This window comes from Meles meles, chromosome 9 (assembly GCF_922984935.1).
Source record: "Meles meles chromosome 9, mMelMel3.1 paternal haplotype, whole genome shotgun sequence".
Classification (NCBI taxonomy): Eukaryota; Metazoa; Chordata; class Mammalia; order Carnivora; family Mustelidae; genus Meles; species Meles meles.
Window position 1 is genome coordinate 59,272,582 of NC_060074.1, and position 18,211 is coordinate 59,290,792.

The window sequence follows — 18,211 nt, forward strand, 5'->3', positions numbered from 1 at the left end:
GGGGTGCAGGTGCCCTTTTGGATCACTACACTTATATCTTTGGGACAAATACCCAGTAGTGTGATTGCTGGGGTGTATTTTTGATTTTTTTGAGGAACCTCCATACTGTTTTCCAGAGTGACTACACCAGCTTATATTCCCACCAATAGTGTAAGAAGTTTCCCTTTTCTCCATATCCTCACCGACATCTGTCATTTCCTGAGTGGTTAATTTTAGTGATTCTGACCCATGTGAGGTGGTATCTCACTGTGGTTTTGATTTGTATTTCCCTGATACTGAATGATCTTGAGTATTTTTTCATGTGTCTGATGCCCATTTGTATGTCTTTTTGGAGAAATATCTGTTCATGTCTTCTGCCCATTTCTTGATTAGATTATTTGTTCTTTGGGTGTTGAGTTTGATAAATTCTTTATAGATTTTGGGTAGCTGCCCTTTATCTGATAAGACATTTGCAAATATCTTCACCAGTTCTGTCAGTTGTCTTTTAGTTTTTTGACTGTTTCCTTGTTGTGCAAAAGCTTTTTATCTTGAAGTCCCAATACTTCATTTTTGTTTTTGTTTTCCTCCCCTTTGGAGACATGTCTAGCAAGAAGTTGCTGAGAGCGAGGTCGAAGAGGTTGCTGCCTGTGTTCTCCTCCAGGATTTTGATGGATTCCTATCTCACATTTAGGTCTTTAATCCATGAGTCTATTTTCATGTATGGTGTAAGGAAATGGTCCAGTTTCATTCTTCTGCAGATGGCTATCCTAATTTCCCAACACCATTTGCTGAAGAGATTGTCTTTTTTCCATTGGAATTGTTACCTGCTTTATCAGAGATTAGTTGACTATAGATTTGAGGGTCCATTTCTGGGTTCTCTATTCTGTTCCATTGATATATGTGTCTATTTTTGTGCCAGTACCATGCTGACTTGATTACAGCTTTGTAATAGAGCTTGAAGACCAGAACTGTGATGCCACCAGCTTTAGTTTTCTTTTTCAACATTCCTTTGGCTATTTGGGATCTATTCTGGTTCCATACAAATTTTAGTGTTATTTGTTTCAGCTCTGTCAATAAAGTTGATTGTATTTTGATAGGATTACTTTGAATGTGTAGATTGCTCTAGGTAGCATAGACATTTCCACAATATTTTTTCTTCCAAACCATGAGCATGGAACATTTTTCCAATTCTTTGTGTCTTCCTCAATTTCTTTCATGAGTGTTCTGTAGTTTTCTGAGTACAGATCTTTGCCTGTTTGGTTAGGTTTATTCCTAGGTATCTTACGGTTTTAGGAGTAAAATAAATAAATCTTTTAAAAAAATCATATTTGTTTATGGCCTGTGAACCAATCTACACTGAAATTAAAAAGGATAGTTCTGTCTTCAATTCTTCATAACTGTCCCTTTATGTACAATTTTAGTATTACCATAATTACATTTTAATAATGGGTAAATCTATTAGAAAATTTCATTCAAAAGATCATCATTTTATTCATTTTTTAATCAGTGAAATCTTTTAAAGTTCAAGCTATTGTGAATTTTTATTTATGTTTCCCCCACATTTACTTAGCCTTGGAATAAATGGTGCTTGGAAAGAATAAGTTTACACGCACACCGAATTTTTCTTTACACATGGTATTTTGGTTATTCTGAGTGGTTTCTTTCTTTCTTTTTTTTTTCCTGAGTGGTTTCTTGATTAAAGGTATACTTAATAACAATTTGAAACTTTTCCTAAGACCACAAAAATTCATCTTTCTGTTTGTATGTTTGTGTGTCGTATTTTGGAAGAGTGCAGTAGAATTGCACTGGGTGAATGATTCTTCCTGTCTAGGTTCATTTATTCCATAGATGTCACAGAGAAAAAATAAAGACTAATTTTCTATTTATAATTGCATTTTAAAATTTTAAGTATAGTCGATATACAATGTTATATTAGTTTCAGGTGTACAACATAGTGATTTGCCAATTCTGTGTGTTACACAGTGCTCACCATGATTAAATGTAGTTACCTTCTGTCACCACACAAAGTTATTATGGCACTATCGACTATATTTCCTATGCTGCATTGGTTTTTATTTATTTTTTAAATTTTTATCTTTTCCTACGCTGCACTGGTTCTTAATTAGTTAGCTTTGCCATATTTTCGTACCATTTATTCCAAAGTTGTTTTGCTTTACAATCATTGGGTATATTTCTTAGGGACCAGTATTATATCTTTGTGTACATATATAGAAAGAGGGAAGCTTATTTTTACTAGGTTTTTGTTATTGTTGTTAGAAAATGTGTAAACGAAACTATCAACAAAACTGTATTTGGCTTAATTATCCTTAATTTCAGCTTTTGTCTTAATGAATGCCCAATTTTCCTTTATTTTGGTATTAACTTATTGAGACTATTATTCTACATAAAGCTTATGTGGTATGTGATAATACCCAGTTCTGGCAAGGTAATGAGGAAATAAGATTTTTTTAAAGATTTTATTTACTTATTTATTTGACAGAGATCACAAGTGGGCAGAGAGGTAGGCAGAGAGAGAGGAAAGGAAGCAGGCTCCCCACCGAGCAGAGAGCCCCATGTGGGGCTTGATCCCAGGACCTTGGGATCATGACCTGAGCCAAAGGGCGGCTTTAACCCACTGATCCACCAAGGTGCCCCGGAAATAAGATATTTTTGTTGGAGAATGTAAATGGATATAACCTTTATGGAAGGTAATTCGGCAATTTTTATCCAAAATTTCAAAAATCTTTTGTATTCTTTGATCCAGTAAGTTTACCTACTGTAATTTATCCTGAGGAAATAGAGGATATGTATAAGGCTATTTCTGGAAAGATATTTATTATACTATTATTTTATAATATTGAAAAATGGGAAAAAATCCCTGAAATGTCTAAGAATAAGGATTTGTTAAATACAGTGTGGTGCCTCTTTCTGGTAGAGTATCATTTAGCTATTAAACATTGTTATAGAAAAAAAAAATCTCTCATTTTTTTTATATAATATTGAAGCTGGTGTGAAGCAGTCTTTTCCAGCATTAACCCAAAAGAAATAGTATGAAAACAAACAGTTACATGCACATATAGTAATAAGTGATATACAAGGTGCATCAATAATTTTTTTTTTAATTTTTTTTATTTTTAGAGAGAGGGAGAGAGAATGACTGGGGTAGGGGCAAAAGGTGAGGGATAGACTCTTAAGTAGGCTCTACACTCAATTTGGTGCTTGTGCTCATGACCCTGAGATCATGACCTGAGCCAGAATCAAGAGTTGGATGCTTAACTGACTGAGCCATCCAGGCACCCCTCAATAATTATTTTAAAAATATAGATAACCTAATAGAAGTAGGTTTGAATATTTTCATTAAATTAGAGCAGAAATATGAATAAAACATTAGGAAGACTGAAATTTGAGGCATAATTTTAGTGGAAAGAGGGAGCACATGAGAAATAAGAGTAGTTTTTCAACTTTAAAATACTTCTCAGAAACTTTTTCCTATTTTTATTAGAAAAAACATGAATTCTGGTGTATGTACTTATAAAATGAGTCATATTGGGGGCTGTCTCTTAAAACTCATGATTTCATCTGTTTTTTCAGTGTATATTTTACATAGTTGTGATTGTACCACATAAGTATATTTGGGATCTTGTTTTTCACATAATATTCTATCATCTATATTTTCCTTTGTCATTAACATCTTTCATTCATAATATTCAGTGGTTACGTGGCATTTCATTTTCGTTATGTGATAATTTAATTAACCTTTTTCTTATATTCCTGGTTTTTTCTCTTCTTATAATGTAGCACCAAACATCTTTGTGCATAAACCTTAGTCTGTATTACTTACTTTGGACAGATTCTCTATACTGGATATACTGGAAAAGATTAAATATTTTTAAGGGTCTTAATATACTTTGCCAAATTACTTTGAAAAGTTGAACTAATTTACGCTTCTTAAAGCAGTGGTACATAAAACAAAGTGAACCACTTAGGTTTTTCAGAGGCATTCTTTGAAATAAGTTTTCTAAGTAAAAATAAAAAATGGATGCTCTATGATAAAATAAACTTTAATATTAAAAACTTGATTCTTATGGGTATATTTCTGAAGTATTTACTATGCTTCACAACCATATATGAAAAATATATGAAACAATATTAAAATGGAAGTTATTTTAATTAATGAAGATAAAGTATGTTATTTATTATTAAGATATAATTAAAAGACTGATTTTTTTTATAGAAAATGTGAAACTAGGGGACAGGAATACTGAATTCTGGCCTTGGCCTTACTATTTGGGCAAGCCACTTTACTTCTCTAAATTTCAGTTACCTTATCTGGAAAATGAGTGCTTTGGATCACATGGTCCCTGAAAGGTGAAAAATAGAAGTAAAATATGTGTTAATTATTGTAAAGCTCTTGCTTTTTTAAGATGCTGACCATTTATTATTTGGTATAGCTTGACATTAAAAAAATCATTAACTACATAAAGTTACTTTTGATTTATGCTTTTCTCTCTTTTGGTTCTTTCTTCATTCAGACCAAGGGGGTTCCTTTGTTATGCTTTGGCTGATCTTCATCTGTTTTATCAAAGAGAGATCATTAGGAAAAATGTAGAAGGATTGTGTCTTATTATTACAAGAATACCTTCATTACACTGCTATGAGTAGCACATTGTATGAATAATTTTTTTCACAGAGCAAGGGTTATCCGAAAAATGAGTATCTATTGTTTTAGGTGGTTAGTCCATGCTAAATTATTATTAAGTGATCAAGTAATGAATTATAAATACATAACTTTTCTAGGTAAATGATTTTGTCAACTAGAGGGTAGAGAAATTAAAAGCTTTGCATTCCAGATTTCATATTTTTATTGCAGAGATTAAGTGTGTTGGCTAGAAAACACTGAAGAAAATTAGATTATATATACTAATTAATAATGGGCATGAAAACAAAGTTTGTATCTGTTTTGACAAAATATGTGAAAGAAAACTCAATGTTCTGTTTATTTCTCATTTATTTAGTCATTTATAATAACTTTGTTATGCACATTATGAGAAGACACAGAACGAAGAGAAAATAATCTTTTCACAATTTTCTGGCTATTTTATAAAAACCAGACATATACATATGCAAAAGATAAATAACAACACAACAGAGCATGTGATGAAAGTATATTGATTGTCAAAATGAAATCTGTAATAATAGAGGAGGTTAGGAACCAATCATAGATTTCTTTCTCGCTCATTTTTCACATTCAATCTCCAAATCTTAGCTCTTTTAACTAAAAAGGATTTCTAGAGTCTGTAGATTTCTTACCATTTCTACTGCTAACACTTTTGTTCAGACCATAATTATCCCCTGCCCCAAATCGTATAACTTGCCTTTCTTCCTCTAATTTTGTTTTACACACTCATTTCTATGGCATAAAGATGGTTATGTTTGATGGCTTCTCATTCCCCTAAGGATAAAGCTCGGTGGCTTCTAAACTTTAAAAGGATTCTAAGTCTTCCCATGCTTGGTCTTTGGCTCATTCTTCTAGCCTAATCTCTCCCTTCTGTCCCACTTCATTGTCCAACCACTTGTATTTACCATTCCCTGAATGTGACCTGCTTCTCAGTTTCAGCAGTACTTGCTTAAGGAGATACTCCGGATCCCTAAACCAGGGTCAGGGGCCCTGTTACTGTTCTTACATTGCCTCCTAATTCTTCTGTTATAACAAAATGTGTTTAAAACTTGTTTAATTATCTGCTTCTGTGATGGCATATTTTGTGTTGTCATGAAGACCCTAGCACCTATACAGTGTCTGACGCATAGAAGGGATTTGATATTTTATACATTAAAGAATGGATGTAGAAAGGAAGATAATGTAGTTTAGGAGGATCTTATTGAGAAAATAGGTCTTCAAGACTGAGTTCCTATTTTGATTATAACAAGAGAGGAAATACTGCATAGATAAATCATGTTTCCCTACATATAATTTTCATCCAGGTGTGTGATTGTATACATATAGCCTAATACCAAATTCTTTGTCTGGACTTGCGCAGTTAGAGGTAGTAATTTCTCTAAAAGGATTGTGTGATCAGGCTCTTAAAGAAGCCTAATTTATTTATTTTTCACAAAAAAATAGTGTATATTTAAGGTGTGGTGACTGTTTTCCCCAGATATATTGAGATATAACTGACATGTAACATTGTGTAAGTTTGATGTGTACAGCATGTTGATTTCATACATTTACATATCGCAAAATAATTATCACCATGGTACAACTTTCAAGTATGTAATACTATATTACTAACAATAATCACTATGATGCACATTAGATCCCCAGAACTTATTTCTCTTCTAAATGGAATTTTCTTCTCTTTGACCAACATCTCCGCTCCCCTCCCAATTCCCCCACCTTTTCCTCCACCCCCCAGCTTGAAGAAGTCCAATCTTTAAGATTCATTTTGATTAGTCTCCATGATAATACATATCATACTCATCAAATATCATGAGTGGGAGAAGGGAAATTATACTGAGCTATTAGTCTACATTTATCTAAAACATTTTCTGTAAGCACTTTAGCTATCATTAAATTTCATTTAGTTTATTTCACAGGTATATATATTTAGTTTATTTTCATAGGTACATAAAGTGTTCATTAACTCAGGCTATACTCAATATAAAGGCTGTTTGAGGAAAATAGTACATTGTACTTGGTGTCTTAATTTTGTATTTTGGTTTTTTAAAAATATTTTTTTAAATTTTTATTATTTTTTAAAGATTTTGTTTATTCATTTGAGAGAGAGGCAGAGAGAGCATGAGCAGGGGAGAAATGCAGAGGGGAAAGCAGACTCTCCACTGAACAGGGAGCCCAATGTGGGGCTTAATCCCAAGACCCTGGGATCACGACCTGAGCCGAAGTCAGACGCTTAACCATCTGAGCCACCCAGATGCCCCGTGTCTTAATTTTGAATTCAGTTAAATTGATTATGATTTTAGCCTATTTTTTGTTGTATTTATAAAATGCAATCTGTTGTCACGCGGTAAATAAATTATTTCCATATTACACTGTATTTAACTAACTAGAATTTAGGATTTAGAGCCCCCTCCCAAGAAAATATTTCCATTTGTCATTTTAGAAGATCTTGTTTCTTTGTTATCAAACTACTTTAACAATCTTAAATATCCAGATTCCACTATGTTGTGGTGAAAGAAAGCATTTTAAGAACCTTGTTGAACACAAATAAGATGCAGTGAAAAATCACAATAAAAATGCCAATAGCTGACTTAGATTTCATTCCTAGGTTTAACCATGCAGTTTTGGAATATGACAATGCATGTTGTGTATGTGAAACTCTTTAGAAGAAGACATTAAAATATAAAAATTATTTTGATTTGAAGCATGTTGGTCTAGAGAGCATGAAATAAAAATGAAGTTCTTAAGGGGCCCTGGATGGCGCAGTCAGTTAAGGATCTAACTCTTGATTTTGGCTCACATTGTGATCTCAGGGCCTGAGAAGGAGCCCTGTGTTGGGCTCCTCATTTGGCACAGAATCTGCTTAAAAGACTGTCTCTCTCCTTCTGCAACGCTCCCCACCCCCACAGCCAGCTCTCTCTCTCAAATAAATAAAAATAAATCTTTTTGAAAAAAATGAAGGTCTTGAGAATTAAAAGTGAATATGCTTTTACCTATTTATCAACTGTTAAACACAATTTTCAAAGATTGCCAGAAAAAAAAATTCTTCATTTTTAAGGACTTCTAATTTTGATGGGTTGGATGAATAATGATAGGGAAGTTCCCTTTAAAAGAGAGTACAAAAAAAAAAGTACAATTTGCCTATTAAATCATTATACTAAAGCTTAGTCATGTATGAAGAGAACTGGCTAATAAGAATTGAGATTTTAACATAGCATTTGCAGCAGACACATTTGATACTTAATTAAGTAGAACGTTGCTTATTTTTTTAAAGGATTGACAAAATCATAGTCTCTTTGGCAAGTGAAATTTTTATAGTAGCAGAAGTGGGAAACCTAAAGGATGTGGCTCATTCTCTGTTTGAATGATGCAGAATTGCTCCAAGCAGTAAGCTTACTGTTTTCAGACAGCATTAGCAGCTTCAGCAAATACAACTGTGTCATCGTCCCTTAATACGGGGTGTTTGTAACTGCAAAGGGGAGACGATAAACAATATATGTGATTTGATATCTTCTTGATGGCTTAAACAGATACTGATGGACAGATCTGCTGTTTGATGTTTTCTTCACTAGCCCTGAAGATGCTGAGACATAGAGATGGCTGTGATTCTCTTTTATAAGACAGGAAATGCAATCTTTAGGGGTTTCTGGAAATAGAAAGGTCATGCAGTCTGGAACCTGTGAGCCTTTTCAATCTCTAAGTCATCAGGTATGACCTCGTGAATTATGATGATACTATTAGATTGTAGAGTTATTGCTTTTTCTATCTCTTAGTCATAGAGAATATATTAATAGATGTAATTATTTATTATTATCAGATTTTTCTTAGGATATTTGAACAAGTGATATTTATAGTAATCGACACCAGCTAAACAATATGAATTTTAGAAATGCATGTGTGTGTGTGTGTGTGTGTGTGTGTTTGAGTTCGTGTTTACTTAGGCTTTCTTTTTTTTGGAAGTAGGGAGTAAGTAAAGATTCTTTTTGGTGATTAAAAGGAAGGTTTGGAGCTCTGCAGATTTTTCCAGATTAAGCTTGAATACAGTCAAACTGCATCTCTTATTTTGAATGATAAAAATTACATAATTTGTTCAAACTGGTAAGGATACCTTATAGCTAGCTGCTTATAGATAGTGACATATTAAAAAAATTTTTATCTGGAATTTCTTAAACACAGAAATGATGTTGCTACCATTGTAGTGTGCAACTCCACAGCAATACAAGTTTGATGAGTAGAATCATTTTTTCCAGCATCTGAGCTATAAGCTGATTGCCTGAAATTTGTATTTCAGTATCTAAACTGTTTTAAAAGGCATAAATTTAAATTATTTTTCAGATCTATTGAGATAATGATGCTCTTGGTCCTCCTAATATGATATCTGCTTAAGGCATTGCTTGTAGCTGAAAGCAGATGATAAATCTGTTTTTGTTTTTACTTTTGTTTTTTTACAAAGAATGCTTGTGACATTTGGGCTTGTTTAAGAATTTTTGATCCAGAGATACTCCGCATTAGCTTACTTTCATTTTCAAAATGAAAAGACTTGACTACATTAAATATGTTAATTACAAAGAGTAGAGAATCATCATAGCAAAGAATTTGGATTTATATGTCCATTTTACCCTGAAGCTCTGCTATTTATTTTAAACTATTTTTATCAAGTTATAATGCATTTAACTTTGTTATAGCATTCTCTCAGAATGACATAGTAGGGCAAGAAAATGTGCCTGTGTTTGACATCCTAATTTTGAAGAAAAGATATTTTATTTTTTACATTATGCATATTTCTTCCTTAATTTTAGAGGACTTATCAGATATTTGACCAGATATTCCATATTAAATGAGCAAAAAAAGAATGTTGCAGCATTTCTCATCAGAAAGATAGTTTTGTCTTCATAATTCTATAGTATGGTTAGGACTTAATGCCTCATCAGGGTGATGCTATAGTAATAAAAATGAATATGCTTATCAGAAGACAGAATTGAAAGTCCAAAACAGTGATTTAATTCAGTTAAGGGGTTAGTTTGTCCTTTTTAATTAAAAACACATTAAAAAATTATACCTACTGATATTGGCTATAATTTATATGTTATTCAGGCTACTCAGCCAGCTTATATTCTTATTAGTAGGGAAGATTGCCATATTCTTAAGCTTGATTAGTTTTGGAATGATTTGAATATACCTTTTAGTTGCTACAAAACCTGTTTAATCTGTTAGAATTTATTTCCAGTATTTGCATGTATTAGTCGCTATGAGTACATTCTGTTTCTTGGCATTGCTTTGGGATTCCTCTAGGTATTGGTTTTACAGCATTCTGCTATTTTTCACTGTATTTATGGCCTTTCAAAGGAATCAAACTATGAAGATTTTTGGTTACTTTCCTTTATTGGCACTTACAGGATATCTCAATAATTTTGTAAGGTGAAAAAATTTCTATCTGAGATTGTCATTTCTTTTACAAATCAGAGAAAAATTCCTCTCTGTTGCTATGTCGAAATGCATTACCTTAAAAAGTAAAGATTGGTCAGAATGTCACAGACCATTAAATTTAATGTCAACCTTTTTCCCTGTGTGGCAAGATGATCTTAACCTTTTGAAAGGAATTGATTATAAATCTGCCTAGCAATGATTGGTCATCTGTTTTTTACAATGGCTGACTCTGTCTTTACTATTTTACATAAGTGTTTCATTTTACATTATAAAGGTTTATAAAGCTAAGCTGTTTAAAAACTATTTGAGTATCATTCAGTTCAGTTAGTGTTATGTGGAAGTGGATCATTTGCGCAATACTGTGTCTGGTGTTGTGAGAAATACAGAAAAGAAAAGGTTGTTTCTTGCTTTCAAGGAGATTATGAAAAAATGTACACAATGAGCCACATTTACATTATGAATTGACTTTTCAAAGATGATATGTACAACCAGTTTTAACTTCATATAAACTGATAAATCCTTGGATAAGTTATGTATAACTCTTTTTCTTTTCATGTAAATTTCTTGGTATTAGGGCAATAAAAGATTGGGTCAAAGCGTATAATTAAGCATTTCATAATTTTAACAACTGCATTAAATTCCTTTATAATGTGTAATTTGTTGTACCAAGGCTTTATAAACTGTGAATCAATAAAATAATTTTGTGTGTTTTATAGGCTATAGATGGCAATTGATGTTAAGAGTAAGGTGGATCTAGCCCATTGGTAGAAAACAGAAGCAGGGACATCAGGAATGAGCTCAAAACAAGAATGTGACCAGGCCAATGTAATTATGTATTATGGAGGGAGATTTGACTTCATAGAGATTAAACTTTAGAAAGAAAGAGTAGCAGGTTTGGGAGTGTTTGATGTGACTAGGCCACTAGGGAGTTTTTTCAATAAAATGGGGGGAATAGGATTCACTTGATGTTTTGAGAAGGGGACTGAGAGGAACTTGTTTGGAGGTGGGCCTTAGCCAGCTAATTGTTGGATATCCAGACACAAGTTCTTATCTCTTTTATACCAGTATGCTGGCTGCAAGTGATAGGGAGGTGGGTAGAGCAGATGGAAAACCCTTGTTTCTCCCAGAATCCTAAACTAGGGCATGCTGCCCAATATTGCCTCCAATGTACCTGTTTTCTTGTATTAGACCAACAGAAAATTGATAGGCAAATTTTTTTCTGGTTTGTAATAGCTAGCTGGGTGCAGTAAGAGGTGGTAAATATGGTGATTAAGTATTTGAGCTGCTACATTCACTGGGTTGAGATCTTAGTTAATACCATTTACCAGCTGTATGATCTTGGGCAAATTACTTAATATTTTTGGGTATTAGTCTTCTCATTTGTAATATAGAGATAGTGTACCTACCTCAAAGAGCTGTTATGAAGACTAAGTGAGATAATGTGTATAAAACATTTTTGTAAGACTATCTGGTGTATAACAAGCACATTATTACCAAAATTATTTGTTGACAAGACGTTAGTATATACATTCTATGGGCTAGGATGGACAATTGGCAGGTGCTGGTAATGGTAGTCATGCAGTTCAGTTTTGTTATCTCTTCTTCATTCTCCTTATCAAAAAGGGAATTCAGTTAAAAACATTTAGTATACTAAAAAAAATGGCTATAAAAATTCAAACAAAGAAAAATATTCTACATCTGATTAAATTCTAACATTACTGACTATAGGAATTGTGATTTGATGAAAAGTGTTGTGTTTAAATTTTTTTTTTGCATCTGCTTGATAGGCTGACTTAAACTTTTATTAGTAGTCTGTGTACAGATTCTTTTCCTTCTTATGTTATACCGACTACTTTATTCATGACAAAAATTACTGGACCTTGTCAAGTGTCCTTTAGTTGTTGAAGATTAAAATTTAGGAGTAAAAATTCAGGTTTAAGGAAAATAATAGAGAAGTTATATGGCTTAGATTTAGTGATCTGCGTTACTTTTTTTTTTTTTTCAAAGCATTCCTTTTTATTAGCAATAAGTAACCAGAAGCCATAACAAATAGCAACAAAAAGGAAATTCATAAATACAATAAACCTGTTTTCCCAAACCTGATAGCAAATACTATCATAAATGATGAAACACTAAATCTTTTCAATTAAAACCAGGAACAGTATAGAATTACCCCATATCACCGTTAGTATTCGGTAGTTTCTAGGAAATGCAATAAAAATGAAAATAAAATGGCTGGAATAAACACTGGAACATAGTGGTCTTTCACAAGGTTGGTATGATTGTTTGCCCACAACACCCAAGAGATTCTGGTTTAGAAAAATAACCTACTAAAATTAATAAGGTAATTTGAAAATAAGGTAGATATATAAAATAACACAGGTTATCTCTATAATATAATGAATATCTAGGAAAGAAATAGAAGATATTTCTATGCCAAGATCAACAAAAATATGCATTAAGGAAAACTAAGAATAAAACATGACTGTTTTGTCAAAATTAATGTAAGACAATATCAATCTGAGTATCAAAAGTATTTTATTTTCTTCTTTCTTGTTTTCCTTCTTTTGTTGCGGTTCATCACAGTATATTAGAAAAGTTACTTTTTAATCATTAAAAATGTCTAGGGCAAAAACCTTCACTGAAAGTTAAACCCAACTTGTTTTCTTTTAATTTTTAATTTTATTTGTTAATGAATATTTTTATTCTAGATGAAAAACTAAAATGACATGTGTTATAAATACAGTACTGTATATGAATATAATAATCCATGTTCCTATTTGATAGAGTATGCTATTTTGAATTGCTGGTGTTTATTAATGTAAAAATATCTGTAGTTGACCCCTGAGCAATGGCGTGGGGGGGAAGGTTAGGGATACTGATTTCTTGTGCAGTTGAAAGTCTGTGCATAACTTTGACTTCCCTAAAGCTTAAGTACTAAGAGCCTACTGTTGACTGGAAGACTTACTGATAACATAAACAGTCAGTTAACACCTATTTTGTCTGTTATATATATTATATACTGTATTCTTACAGTAAAGTGAGCTAGAGAAAAGAAAGTGTTAAGAAAAATCATAAGGAAGAGAAAATACATTTATAGTACTCTACTGTATTTCTTTAATCCACATATAAGTGGATCTGTCCACCTCAAACCCATGTTGTTTTGTCAAGCTCCAGAGTCTAAGTGAATACTTTGATATTTGGATGAACTGTAAGTGCATAAGTGTTACATTTTATGGTATCTTGGCATTGTAGTTCTCTTCTCTTAAGCAATTTTCTCAATGTGCAACTATTTCCCTCAAATGGCACAGGGTCAATCAAATCTACCACAATGCAGTTTCTTCAAATAAACAAACATACAGACTCTTAATGATATTCTAGTTAAGTGTGTTATAAACACTAAATACAAATAATTGCAAGAGAATGCGGAAAGTAGTGAGTGCCTTGGAGATTCAAAAGAGAAGAAAGAGCATAAATCATTCTGCTGTGAATTAAGTGGGCAGAATATTTCAAGCTGAGTAGGGAGAAGAGAGGAGAGGCTAGATGAGGAGTTAAGGAAGTATGGAAAAGGTATCATTTGAGGTAGACCTTGAAGGTAGACCTTGAAGACTGGCCAAGATGGAGAAAGGTCATTTGGGGCAGAAGAAACAACACACACAGAGATAGGGAGGCAGAAAGCAAATAATATGTTTGAAAAGTATGGAGTAATTCATTTTGGCTATAGCCTGGTAGGGTAATTCAGGTTAACATAGGAAGGTTTGTTAGGACTAGATAGTATAGTCTTGAATGTTAGATTATGATTTCTAAACTGAACACATTTCTGTGCTGATCTACTTATTCTTGGAAGAAAATAAAATAAAAAAACAAAAGAACAGCACCTATATTTTGCAGTCATTCTTAGAGCTCTAACCCTCTTGAGACTTTGAAAATGAAAATTAAATTCCTGAGTAGATTTAGTAGTTAGTAGACAAGGCAGGGGGTAGAAGCAAAATGAAGGATTTTAATAAAATTCTCTATCAAAATTGCACGTGAGAGCATTTCTGTCTATCCGCAACCACTCAAAAGTCCTAGATTTCAGATCCTAAGAGACCTCCTGCTTGTCCCTGATGTAAACTCTATTTTATTGGTAGGTAATCTGATTTAGCTTTGGCTTTATTTTTGACATTTCCTAGACAAAGGACAATTTAGTGGGATCATTTTAATATAATGAATATACATGTCACTATGGTGAATATTTAGATAATAAGGACTTTGTCTTCGGGAAAATTGGAAATAGAAATGCTGTTTATAATCACGGGAGTCATAGGGTCATTTTAACTTTACTCTTTGTTCAGTTAGAGATGATAAAGTAAACCATCATTGCTAAATACTTTTAATATCGCTTTTAAACCTCCTCCACGCACTAGAAGCATTTTAGTATTGCCTATGGTTAATAAAAAAGCTGGGTAACATCCAAGAGCAGATTTCCTTTAGATGTGACAGCTGGGGTGTGACTTTGTTATCAGACCCAGGAAGATGGTATTTGTGCAGGGGAATTGTGAAAAAATTGGAATTGAGTACTTTTACTAGCACATTATCCATATAAAGTATGTCAGAAGTGAAACTCGTGGAAAACCACAGCGTGAGTAAAAATGAAACTGGATGTAGTAGCTCTTCTGGCTCTATTTTCAGCAGACCCATATAATTGAGAATTTTCTGTTTCTTCCTGTAGAAGTCTGAATTACTTGAAAACCCCATCTTCTAGATCTTGTGAGTTTGTTTTTATTAATCCTTGAGCTTCACATTGCCAGAAAAGAGTTATATTTATAGTAGGGACCCAACAAAATTTTAGTACTTGGTTTAGAATCATGATCCATTTTTGGGAGAAACCTTGGAGATCATTGGGCTTTGGGTTACTTTAAAACTTTTAAACATTTGAACATTTTTTTCTCCAAAAAAAAAAAAGTAGATAAAGACATTTAGTGATGTGATCCTTTCCCTACCCCATGCCTTTCAAAAATGATAATTTTGGTATTGATAATGATATGCCTTTATCAAACTCCTCTTGTGTTGCATATAAATGTGTACATTTATTCCTATCCATTTTTTTTTAAGATTTACTTATTTATTTGGGAGAGCGGGAGAGCATGAGTTAGAGGGGCAGAGGGAGAGGGAAAGAGAATCTGAAGCAGACTCCATGCTGAGCATGAAGCCTGATGCAGGGCTCCATCTTACAACTCCGAGATTAGGACCTGAGCAGAAACCAAGAAAGAGTTCGTTGCTAAACTGACTATGCCACCCAGATGCCCCCCCCCGACTATTGTTTCTTCTTCTTCTTCTTCTCCTTCTCCTTCTCCTTCTCCTTCTTCTTCTTCTTCTTCTTCTTCTTCTTCTTCTTCTTCTTCTTCTTCTACTTCTTCTTTTTAAAAATATTTATTCAATCTCATAAGAATTTGAGTCTATTGCAAAGTATAGAGGGAGTCACTATAGCATAGTAGTTAACAGCTAGTTATCAACCTGGACTCCCTTGTTTGGATCCCATATCTTCTACTTCACTGGCAGTGTTTGTTTTAGGAAAATTACCTGATCCTTATTTTCCTCAGTATTGTTATCTGTAAAATGGGGATGCTAAATTGCTAATCTCTAGAGTTCTAATGAGAATCAACTGAATTAATCAATTAATACAAATAAGGTACTTGAAACAATGTCTAGCTTAACAAATATTAATTATTAGAATTACTTTCCACTGGAAGGAACTTATGTATATACACACATATTTAGCACATGCGTGTATACATACATACACATATTTAGTACACGTGTATATATGTGCGTATACATTATGCTTTAATTATATACAGTATACTAAGTAAGACACTGAATAGCTTGCCTAGGATTAAAATTGCCAGCAAAGGATAGGAAGATAGTGGATTCAAACTGGAAATTTCGCTCCAGAGCTCTTGCTCTTAACCATTGTGTTATACTGCTTAGGATTATATACACTTGAATTAGATAGCCAGGAGTAAGTTAGTATATTCTAAATGCCAAACTGAGATAAGAGATGTCAAAGCAGACTGAAACTGCTGTGGAAGACTTCATGAAGAGGGTTTAACTTGATTTCATTATACTCCTTGTTGTTTTTCTCTTCCACTACCAAAAATACATATAAAGTCATTAGCACAGTTCCTGCCATAGTGCTCAATAAATTATGGTTATTATTGTCATAATCTTTCTGATAATTTCTTCTAAATCTTCCCTAGTTAGTGCAATGTACTGTTTGGAAATCATGTACTCATTTATACTCATGACTTAACTTACCGACTAGTGATTCTTAATTGTGACTGTGCATCAGAATCGAAAATTTAGTTTTTTAAAAACATTGAGGCACCAAGCTTATCTCAGAAGTACTAAAGTCTATAGAGATAGAATCCAGGCTTTCGCATTTCCAAAAAGCTTTCCAAGTGAATCTCATGAGCAGCCAGAATTGAGAACTGCTGCTTCACTTGGTGATTTCGGAATAGAATAGAATTCCAAATCTATAGCTCAAATCTACATCTTAACCTCATTCTAGTGTTTTGGACATTGCATCTTGTTAGACATCTCTGCTCATTTCTTTTATAAATACCTCAAACTTGCTCTGTCCCAAACTAACTTATTATTTTATCTCCAAAACCTCTTTGCTTTCCATAGCATAATGACCTGATCATTTTTTCAACTTTTTAAATCCTAATCTTATGTCCAATTACTAACCAAGTTATGTACATTCTTTCTCATAGGGAATCTAAAAAGTTTATCCCTTCTTTCCATTCTCCATTGTCTTGACCTTAGTATGAATTCATGTTCATTTTTCCCCAGAACTATTATAATCATTTCTTAACTGATATTTCTTTTTCTTTCCATTTCCTATCCCCAAAGCAACCTACTCATTACCATTCAGCTGCCTTAATACTCTTTCCCGAATGTGAACCAGGAATAAGTATGTGCCTACTTAAATTAATTCTAAGGCTCCTCATTACTTTCAAGATAATTTTCAGAGTTCAGATAAGTAAGAACATTAGTATCTGTCTTTCTCTGTCTGACTTATTATTTCATTTAGCATAATATCCTCAGTCCATCTATGTTGGCACAAATAGCAAGATTTCCTTCTTTCTCACGGCTGAATAATATTCCATTATATTTATTTTGTCCGTTTATCTACCATTGGGCAAATTAGGTTATTTCCCTATCTTGGATATTGTGAATAAAGTGATAATGAACAAAGAGTGCAGATAGTTCTTGAGATCGTGATTTTATTTCTTTTGGATGTATACCCAGAAGCAGAATTGCTGCATCATATGGTAGTTCTATTTGTAATTTTTTGAGGAATGAGGAAGTGACATTTAAACTTAGCCATCTTTAGTTAAACTTAGTCTAAATTCTACTAGTTAGAGACAGTCTCTCTCAAACCTTTTAAATGCTGTCCTTTTTGCATATAATGTTTTTGGCCCCTCATTTGTCTTTGTATTTGCCTGACTCACTGTTATGCCTCGGGTTTTATTTAGATTAAGCATTGCTTCCTATTAAAATATTGCGTATTCCTTCAGAGTGAATTAAGTTTTTTCCCCTGATGTTCCTCTGGATTCTAGTTAAGTGAAGCACAATACATTCTACATTGTAGCTATGATTTTTCTTATCTTGACTATAAACTGTTTAAGGGCAAAGGCAGTGTCTTATTTCTTTAACGCTAACACAAATACAGTGCCTGGCAGATGGTAACTACTTAATAAATTTTTGTTGAATAACAAAATGGAGAATTAGTATGAAAAGTTCATGGAAAAAATATGGCCTGGACACCAATAAGAATTCGTATTACCTGAGGTATATAAGTAGGATGGAACCAGACTAAAGTATTTTAAATGAAAATATGGTTAACAATATAATGCTTTTGCAGTGTAACATATTGACCTGCTTTCAAACCAGTCTCTACCCCTTAATAGCTAAGCATTCTGGGAAAGTTTCTGAGCCTCTTTAAGTCTCAGAATACTCATCTGTTTTTGAGGATTTCTAATGAATAAACGTCTATAAGGTTTTAGCACTGTGCCTGGCACATTGCAAGCATTATAATGAATGTTAGTCCTTCTTTTTTTTTTTTTTTTAAAGGTTTTATTTATT

General features: G+C 32.9%; 1 protein-coding gene across 6 annotated transcripts in view; it reads left to right on the forward strand.

The window, feature by feature from the left end:
• SLC4A10 (solute carrier family 4 member 10) overlaps positions 1–18,211 on the forward strand; it is a 301,713-nt gene that overhangs the window by 75,127 nt on the left and 208,375 nt on the right. For 3 of the 6 annotated variants that reach the window (XM_046019392.1, XM_046019397.1, XM_046019398.1), the window contains exon 1: positions 8,063–8,362. The exons of 1 other annotated variant lie outside the window; for it this stretch is intronic. In XM_046019392.1, the coding sequence (XP_045875348.1) occupies positions 8,282–8,362 (81 nt within the window). In that variant the 5' untranslated portion in view covers positions 8,063–8,281. Of the gene's footprint in view, positions 1–8,061; positions 8,363–18,211 lie in introns of those variants that run through there. 2 more of the 6 variants (XM_046019394.1, XM_046019393.1) reach the window with 2 other exon arrangements.